Source organism: Capricornis sumatraensis, chromosome 1 (genome assembly GCF_032405125.1).
Source record: "Capricornis sumatraensis isolate serow.1 chromosome 1, serow.2, whole genome shotgun sequence".
Taxonomy (NCBI): domain Eukaryota; kingdom Metazoa; phylum Chordata; class Mammalia; order Artiodactyla; family Bovidae; genus Capricornis; species Capricornis sumatraensis.
This window is the reverse complement of record NC_091069.1, coordinates 49,057,724-49,067,754: the sequence shown is the minus strand read 5'-3', so window position 1 is coordinate 49,067,754 and position 10,031 is coordinate 49,057,724. Positions and strand designations below refer to the sequence as shown.

At 38.5% G+C, this 10,031-nt stretch overlaps 1 protein-coding gene across 1 annotated transcript in view; it reads right to left on the bottom strand.

Annotated features, from left to right (window-relative positions):
• Positions 1 to 5,094: 5,094 nt before the first annotated feature.
• LOC138074812 (uncharacterized) overlaps positions 5,095 to 10,031 on the bottom strand; it is a 31,767-nt gene continuing 26,830 nt past the window's right edge. The window contains exon 3 of the mRNA XM_068966791.1: positions 5,095 to 5,496. Coding sequence (XP_068822892.1) covers positions 5,095 to 5,496 — 402 coding nt within the window. The remainder of the gene's footprint in view (positions 5,497 to 10,031) is intronic.

Genomic DNA, 10,031 nt, shown 5'->3' with positions numbered 1-10,031 from the left:
GTAGGTGGGCTCTCACACCAAATGCTGCCTCAGAAGGCCCTTGGAGCAGATGTCAGTGGAATGCCCATGTGCACAGGTAGGGCTGAAACCACAACTGAGTCCCAGGGACTGCATGACTTAGAAAGCAGGGCTGAAATCTTTCTCTGCTGCAGCATGAGCCTTGGATTTACACCTCTAACATAGACTTTATAAATTCACTGCCTGTGGGACACCTGAATAGACAACAGCCTATTCAGGACAGACCTGCCTTAGCAGCTGTGGACTTTGTAGGTGTGTGCATGTAAGCACTAAGCTGGGCCAGGGTCTGAGATGCCTTCGCAGCTCCCACAAAAATTCTGCAGATGTGATTACTGTAGTCCTGGGACCTGACTTCAGTGGATCTGTGCTAGTGATCTTGTGAAAATAACACTTGAAGAGATGCCAGGGCCAATTGCTGCCATTCCCAAGATTGAACAAGAGGGTTGAGTCAGTACCAGCAACAGTTTACTTCATGAGCCCACACAGTGGATGAAAGGTGACATAGCAGAGCACTTTTATTGGTGAATAGCTCTGAAAGAGGAATACTCAGTGGCTACTCTCACAATGGGAGTACTCCAATCCTGTCTACCTCTCACACCACAGCTCAGAAACACAGCTCAGAAACAGATCTGGGGGCTTCTACTCCAAAAACTAGGGAGGAGACCCTGCCCCAGATAGGACAGTGACAACCACAGAGCGTAGAGGAGGCACTGCACACCATCCAGCGATGACTCTGATAACCACAACATCAGTCACACCTTCTAATAAGGGAATAATGTTCAGCAAACATTGAGGAAAAAGGTGGCAGACATCCATACTAAAAACTTCCCTTTTACCAAAAGAATTAAACCCACACAGGCTACATAGGGATGCTACATAGGGATGAACCCACATAAAAATAGCTCTCCCAAACCAAAGTGGTAATTGCTTCTTCTACTCATGGGGCAAGAGAAATATAAGTTAAATGAAGAAAAAGAGGAACCACTCTTAATTAAATGATCAAGAGAGTTCCCAAAAATGAACAATGGAACAGACTTCTTCAGTCCTATAGACAAAAAGTTCAAAAAAGGAGATAATGAAAAAAACTGAAAGATTAAGCAGACTATTGCAGAAGTGTGGATTACTGTGAAAAGGAACCAGAAAGTATATGGAGGAACCAAGAAAATTTTAAAAATTCACTTGCAGAAATAAAGTGGAAGTAAAGGCAATGAATAGCAAAAATGAAGCATTTGGGAAAATAAATGACCTATAAGATAGAATAATGTAAATCATCCAAGCAGAACTCCAGACAGAAGTTTAGTTCAGTTCAATCACTCAGTCGTGTCTGACTCTTTGCGACCCCATGAACCGCAGCACAACAGGCCTCCCTGTCCACCACCAACTCCTGGAGTCCACTCAAACCCATGTCCATTGAGTTGGTGATGTTATCCAACCATTTATTCTCTCTTGTCCCCTTCTCCTCCTGCCCTCAATCTTTCCCAGCATCAGGGTCTTTTCCAATGAGTCAACTCTTTGCATCAGGTGGCCAAACTATGGGAGTTTCAGCTTCAACACCAGAAAGAAAACCAAATGGAAAAAAAAAAAAAAAGAAAGAAAGTGAAAACAATATAAAAGACCTATTGGGTTACATAAACTATGACAATGTGCACATAATGGGGAACCTGAAAGAAGAAGAAAGAGAAAGGGGACTGAAAAGGTATTTGAAGAAATTACGGCTGAAAACTTGCCAAACCTAAAGAAGGAAACAGAGATCTAGGTAGAGGGAACACTGAGGGTCCCAAAGAATATAGACCCAAACAGAATTACACCAAGATATTAAAAAATGGCAGAAGTTAAAGACAAAGAGAGAATTCTAAAGGTAGCAAGAGAAAAATGAAAAAAATGTTATACAAGGGAACACTCATCAGTTCAGCTCAGTCCAGTCACTCAGTCATGTCCGACTCTTTGTGACCTCATGGACTGCAGCACGCCTGGCTTCCCTGTCCATCACCAACTCCCGGCCTACTCAAACTCAAGTTAGTCGAGTCGATGATGCCATCCATCCATCTCGTCCTCTGTCATCCCCTTCTCCTCCCACTTTCAATCGTTCCCAGCATCAGGGTCTGTACCAATGAGTCAGTTCTTCACATCAGGTGGCCAAAGTATTGAAGCATCAGCTTCAGCATCAGTCCTTCAATGAATATTCAGGACTAATTTCTTTTAGTATTGACTGGTTTGATCTCTTTGCAGTCCAAGGGACTCTCAGGAGCCTTCTCCAGCAACACAATTCAAAAGCATCAATTCTTGGGGACTCAATTTTCTTTATGGTACAACTCTCAAACCCATACATGACTACTGGATAAACCATAGCTTTGACTAGACAGATCTTTGTTGGCAAAGTAACGTCTCTTCTTTTTAATATACTGTCAATGTTGGTCATAGCTTTCCTTCCAAGGAGCAAGCCTCTTTTAATTTCATGGCTGCAGTCAGCATCTGCAGTGATTTTGGAGCACAAGAATATAAAGTGTGTCACTGCTTCCATTGTTCCCCCATCTATTTGCCATTAAGTGATGGGACCAGATGCCATGATCTTCATTTTTTGAATATTGAGTTTTACCATTTTTTCCCTCTCCTCTTTCACTTTCATCAAGAGTTTCTTCAGTTCCTCTTCATTTTCTGCCATTAGGGTGGTGTTATCTGTATATCTGAGGTTATTGATATTTCTCCCAGCAATCTTGATTCCAGCTTGTGCTTCATCCAATCCAGCATTTCGCATGATATACTCTGCATATAAGTTGAATAAGCAGGCTGACAATATACATGTTTGATGTACTCCTTTCTCAACTTGGAATGAGTCCATTGTTCCATCTGTGGTTCTAACTATTGTTTCTTGACCTGCATACAGATTTCTCAGGAGGCAGATCAAGTGGTCTGGTATTTCTATCTCTTTAAGAATTTTCCACAGTTTGTTGTGATCCACATGGTCAAAGGCTTCAGTGCAGTCAATGAAGCAGAAGTGTATACTTTTCTGGAATTCCCTTGCTTTTACTATGATCCAATGGATACTGTCATTTTGATATATGGTTCTTCTACCTTTTCTAAATCCAGCTTGTACATCTGGATGTCCTCATTTTATGTACTGTTGAAGCCTAGCCTAAAGGATTTTGAATGTTATTTTGCTAGCATGTGAAATGAGGGTAATAGTGTGGTAGCTTGAACATTCTTTGTCGTTGCCTTTCTTTGATATAGGAAAGAAAACTAACATTTTCCTGTCTTATAGCCGCTGCTGAGTTTTCTAAATCTGTTGGTATATCAAGTGTAGCACTTTAACAGTATCATCTTTTAGGGTTTGAAATAGTTCAGCTGGAATTCCATCACCTCCTCTAGGTTTGGTTGTAGTAATTAATGCTAAGAACCATTTGACTGCACACTCCAGAATGTCTGACTCTAGGTGAGTGACCACAACATCATGGTTATCTGGGTCACTGAGAATTTTTTGTACAGTTCTTTCATGTATTCTTGCCACCTCTTATTCTCTTTTGCTTCTGTTGCATCCTTGCCATTTCTATCCTTTATTGTGACCATCTTTGCATGAAATGTTCCCTTGATATCTCTCATTTCTTGAAGAAATCTCTAATCTTTCGCATTCTATTGTTTGCCTCTATTTCTTTGCATTGATCACTTAGGAAGGCTATCTTATCTCTCTTTGCCCTTCTCTGGAACTCTGCATTCAGATGGGTATATCTTTCCCTTTCTCCTTTGCCATTCACTTCTAAGGCCTCCTCAGATATTCACTTTGCCTTCTTGGATTTCTCTTTCTTGGGAATTGTTTTGGTCACCACTTCCTATAGAGTGTTATGAATCTCCAGACATAGTTCTTCAGGCATTCTATCTGCCAGATCTCATCCCTTGAATCTATCCATCACCTACACTGTATCATCATAAGGGATTTTATTTAGATCATGTCTGAATGACCCAATGGTTCCCCTTACCTTCTTCAATTTGAACCTGGATTTTGCAATAAGGGGGTTTCCCTTTTGGTTGGTAAAGAATCTGCCTGCAGGAGACCTCCAAGATACCCTGAAGAAGGGAAAGGCTACCCACTCCAGTATTCTGGCCTGGAGAATTCCATGGACTGTATAGTCCAAGCAGTCGCAAAGAGTCAGACACAACTGAATGACTTGCATTCACTTTGCAACAAGGAGCTGATGATCTCAGCCACAGTCAGCTCCAGATCTTGCTTTTTCTGATTGATTAGAGCATCTCCATCTTTGGCTTCAAATATTATAGTCAATCTGATTTTGGTATTGACCATCTGGTGATATCCATCTGTAGAGTTGTCTCTTGTGTTATTGGAAGAGGGTATTTGCTATGATCAGTGCATTCTCTTTTCAAAATTATAGCCTTTGCCCTACTTCATTTTATACTTCAAGGCCAAATTTGCTAGTTACTCCAGGTACCTCTTGACTTTCTACTTTTGTATTCCAATCCCCTATGATGAAAAATACATCTTTTTCTGGTGTTAGTTCCAGAAGTTCTTTTAGGTCTCCCTAGAACCATTCAACTTCAGCTTCTTCAGCATTAATGGTTATGGCATAGATATTGATTACTGCAATGTTAAATGGCTTGCCTTGGAAATGAACCAAGATACTCTGTCATTTTTGAAATTGCACCCAATTACTGCATTTCACACTCTTTTTTGGACTATGAGGGCTGTTCCATTCCTTCTAAGGGATTCTTGCCACACAGGTAGATATAATGGCCAACTGAATTAAATTCACCCATTCCCATGCATTTTATTTCACTGTTTCCTAAAATGTTGATGTCACTCTTGCCATATCCTATTTGGCCACTTTCAATTTATGCCTTGATTCATGAACTTAACATTCCAGATTCCTATGCAACATTATTCTTTACAGCATCAAACTTTACTTTCATCACCAGACATATCCACAACTGGGCATTATTCCCACTTTTGTGCAGCCTCTTTATTATTTATGGAGTTATTTCTCCACTCTTCCACAGTAGCATATTGAACAGTTACTAAGCCAGAGGCCATATTTTCCAGTTTCATATTTTGTAATGTTTTCATACTGTTCATGGGGTTCTCAAGGCAAGAATATTGAAGTGGTTTGCAATCCCCTTCTCTGGTGGACCACATTCTGTCTCGCCCAGACTAGCAGAGATGGGCCCTTCAGCTGCTCCATGAAGCCAGAGGACATGGCCAGTGCCCTGGTTGTGCCACTGCTGGTTCTCTTGAGTGTGTAAACCTTCACTGGCTGCTGGGTGCTGGTCAACATGCCACCTGGGGGCCTGGACAAAGGCCCTGCTGTAATTGTTGGCTGTAGCTGATAGATGTTGGAGAATGCCCAGGAGCAGAAGGTTTCCTGGTCTCTCTGCTGCCACTGGCTGTCCTGGGGTCTTATGCATCACCCTAGGGTCTCGAGGAGCAGAGGGTTCTCCAGCCTCACTGTTGCCTCTAGCCACTCTGGGGCCATACTTCAATGAAATTTAAATATAAATTGGTGCACAACCAGAAACTTGGTAGCATTGCTGTAAAATATAAAGGTATGAGGGAAAACCTACTAAGTATTCAGATGACAAATATTATGAGTGAAAGAAATGAAGATGACTGCAGGCTTCTTGCAGTAAATACTGATGTCAGGTGTTAATAAAAATTTCTATACTTGACACCCAAAAAGTCCATTGAATTTCTACAACAGTACACCAGCATTTTTGGGAGGAGTGAATTTACTATTAAAAATTGCTACCCAATGACATCATCAGAAATGAATTCAAAGAATATCAAGATAATGGAAAATAAAATAACAAGACAAAATGGTGGGAAGAAAGGACAATAATGAGCTATCTAATTAGGAAATTAGGTTGGTAAATCCAACTTTATAAGATAACTAAGAATTTTTTTCTGTCTGAAAATGAAATCAATATTCTAACTTGCAATAACATGAAAGGGTAGACAAGAAAGGGGAGAGACTCTTAAAGATGTCGGCATGTTAATTTGGGTGATCTGGCAAGAGGAAAGATGTGCTGAATAAAATTAGAATGCATTTGCAAAAACATAAGCAAGCATTTTCAAAATTTATGGTTAAATTCTCAGGAAATATATGCTTTCTTTAATTTCTAAAACATTCAGCTGCAAAAAACAGAAAAAATAACTCTTTTGAATTGGGTACATTAAATATGTGTGTTTATAATACATCAATAAAACATTTTTAAAGGTAATTAGACAGAAAAAGCTAATGGAGGACAAAATAATTGTGGGTGTGTGCACATGTGTGTGTAACATTTATAACATCAGAAAGGATTAAAAGATGTGTAACCAAATGTAAGAACAGCAATTAATAATAAAATGTGAATAATTTTCAAAATGATAAAATATGCATCAACAAGATTAAGAGATATTAAACAGTAACAAAGAAAATACTATACTAAACTCTTATTAGATTGGCAAAAATTTAAATATTGATAATAGTAAGTGCTAGCAAGGAACCCAGGAAAGGAAAGCATCTTAAATATTGATGGGTGGAATATAACTTTGTGAAGTATTTTCAAAAAATCCTGTGTCATTATCTAATGAAGCTAACAGGCAATCAATAATTACTGAATCTGTTATAAAACATGGTTGTTAAATACTGGAGTTAAGTGAAATCAAGGGAAGAGTGAAGGAGGGGAGGTGCAGTCTCCTTGCTTTGTTTCACTGGTGGGGTTAAAATGAGTACAGAAGTGACTTTAAGTGTGGCTAAATTTCCAAGTTTCTCATATTTTCTATCAACCAGGCTAATAAGGAGCCTAAATAAAAAGGTCAGAGATGCACCTTGAATCATGGACTGAGAAGGAGCCCCACTTTTGCAGATATACTAGAAAAGAATGACCTGTGAAAAGATGGCATTTAGACAATTAATTTACATGTGTAATCCTTGGAAGTTTATTCCATAAAACACTGAAAACATGTATTTCTACTGCTATTCTCCTCCCATTTTCTTTTTTGAATATTTGGCCGTTTTATTTATTTATTTTTCTTGAGTATGAGTGCTTTTATTTCCAAGTATAATAATATTTGATAGTCTAAATATTGCATTGTTAGCTCCCCCAGTCTTGCTTAATTTGAGAGTTATAATTAGCCTCAATTTTCTTGAACAGAGTGAATGCAAGTGCATTGGATTTTAATTTAAAATGCTATTTCATAGTTGATTTAAGTACTAAAATGTAATACACAAATTGCACTTTTAGTCAAATGACTCTGAAGTATTTTTTGAAGTGTATAATTAAAATATTCAAATGTGTACTGATAAGTCACTTTCAGAAGCTCTGAAGTACTCTTGAAGGTGACTTGGAAGAAACCCAAAACCAAACTTCATCTGTTCCTGTTTTCCACACCACCTGATAGACACTTTGAATAATTTGTTTTTGAAGTGTTTTTCAATAAGATGCTTTTCACTTTTTGTTAACATAACTCAGTAGAGTTAGTTTAGTTTGCATTTTATAGGCATTAGAAGTAGGACACATTTTTAAATGACTGCACCTCATTACCTATAATAAGAGCAGCCTCATGTTACTGCTATGGAAGCTATTCACAACTTCATTGGCATGTGTGATCTAAGAAATGTGTTTATCTTATGCATATGATCATTGCCATCTCATCATAATGAAACCTTTTAAGCCCTTGACTTCTCTTCAGTACAGCCTATTCTTAAATATATATATATATGTAAAATTCTTAAATATATATATAAATAACTTGGATAATTTGGACAATTTGCTGTGTTTACTTTCTGCAAGTTCTTAAAGAACTCAAATTGCCTGCAAGATACTGTTTTTTTCATCTAAACTACATACCCAGAGCTGAAAAAGGGAAACAGACATTTCACTTTGTCACATGATAACAGTAAGTTTGAAAAATAGTGGTGACATTTCCTTTCCTCTCTAAGGAAAGTAGTTTGCTATGTTATATGCTATATGTTATATGTTATATGCTGTGTTGTATCAGTGACTTCTTTTACAATATATACTAACTGCAATATTTCACTCTGTGGATTGAAGTTTATCATACATCTGTAGAAGCTCATAAATCATATCCTGTTTCCCTGATGCCAACACAATTTGAACATCCAAATTATATTTATTAATGTGAAAGCGTTAATCTCTTAACTGTCAAGTGCAATGTAAACATTTTCCTCTTTTAGAACAGATAAGAGCACACTTGGCATACTATGAGACTTTATTCCACAGGCACACTATGCACACCAGTCTTAACTCTGACTCTCACTGTTGCTTCCAAACGTACTACCAAGATCCAGAACAAGATTGAAATTTATAAAACAATGCCCCCTTCCCTACCAAAGGAAAATCCTTGTTTATAAATGAAGTTTAGATCAAGCATAATAATATTTAGAGGAAAAAATTAATTACACAATTGACAAAGTGAGTTTAAAAATTGTAAGTTATGGACATTCTGTATGGTTTCACCAAAATATAAAATGGGCAGTGTTAGATGTCAATGCAGCATCACCTATGAGTCCTTACAGCTTTGTGCAAACTTCAGAAATAGGAAGCTAATACTCAAACGTGATGATTTTTCAAATTGTGATCACTGGTCACTTTGAATCAGGATCTCCTGGGAAATTCAATAAAAATGCCAGTGCAAGTTTGATGTATGGTGCTGGGAACCCAAAGCCAGTGCTCTATGACAACCTACAAGTGCAGGATGGGGAGGAAAGCAGGAAGGGGTTTAGAGAGAGGGGACATATGTATATGTATGAATGTGAGAGTTGGACCTTAAAAAAGGCTGAAAGCCAAAGATTTGATGCTTTCAAATTGTGGTGTTGAAGAAAACTCTTGAGAGTCCCTTGGGCATCAAGAAGATCAAACCAGTCAATCCTAAAGGAAATCAACCTTGAATATTCTTTGAAAGGACTGATGCTGAAACTGAAGCTCCAAAACTTTGGCCACCTGATGCAAAGAGACAAGTCATTAGAAAAGACCATGATACTGGAAAGGATTGAAGGCAGCAGAAGGGAGTGACAGAGGATGAGATGGTTGGATGGTATCACCAACTCAATGGACATGAGTTTGAGCAAGCTCTGGGAGATGGTGAAGGACAGGGAATTCTGGAGTGCTGCAGTCCATGGTGTCACAAAGAGTCAGACACACCTGAGCAACTGAGAAACAAGAGCAAAATGCCGATTCATGTTGATGTGTGGAAGAAACCATCGTAATATTTTAATTATCCTCCAACTAAGAAAAATAAATGCAAACTAGTTGGATACTCTTCAGGGCTATAAAGTCAAATATCTGTAAGGAAAACTCTTTTAGCTAACTAGCTTGGTGATATCGATGTGCAGTGAGGTCTGAAGATGACTCTGTTCTGTTGACTCTGCTTTGTGAGTGGTTTTTTTCTTTCATTGCTGTCTCCCTTACTCTGCTTTCTGAAAAACATCTGGTGGGATGTGGGTGATTGACGATGAATGAGAAGCTTGAATCCTGAAAGAATGAGGCCATAGACAGGGCAGAGGGAGAAAGACACAGCAACCAGGGCATTCTAGTGAGTGATTTTTCATGGACTCCATCTGCCAGAAGTGTCAGAGAGCCAGATTGCAGGGCTCAGATAAGAATTTCTCTTGGACCAGCAGTCTTCACTGTGTGAAAGCTGCAGCATCTGAATAAGAGCTTTGTACATTAATCTGCCATCCAGCAGCAGGTTTATGAAGATTTGCACATCATTTAAGTGAATAGAAAGTAAGGTAGAAAACACACACACACACACACACACACACACCTATCAAACAACACAAGGTGAAGGCCTTTTCTATTTCTAATACATTTGAAGATATGTTAGAAACATCACTGCAAGTAAGTAAGTAAATAATTATATAGGACAGGCTTGAAAACTAAAATACTGCAGAGCAAAGAAAGGAGCACCATGCTGAAAACTGCCAGGACAGTCAGGCTTTGGAAAATCACTTCTATAGAAATTGAATCATCTGACATCCTCTCTGAGATAGGAATCCACCACT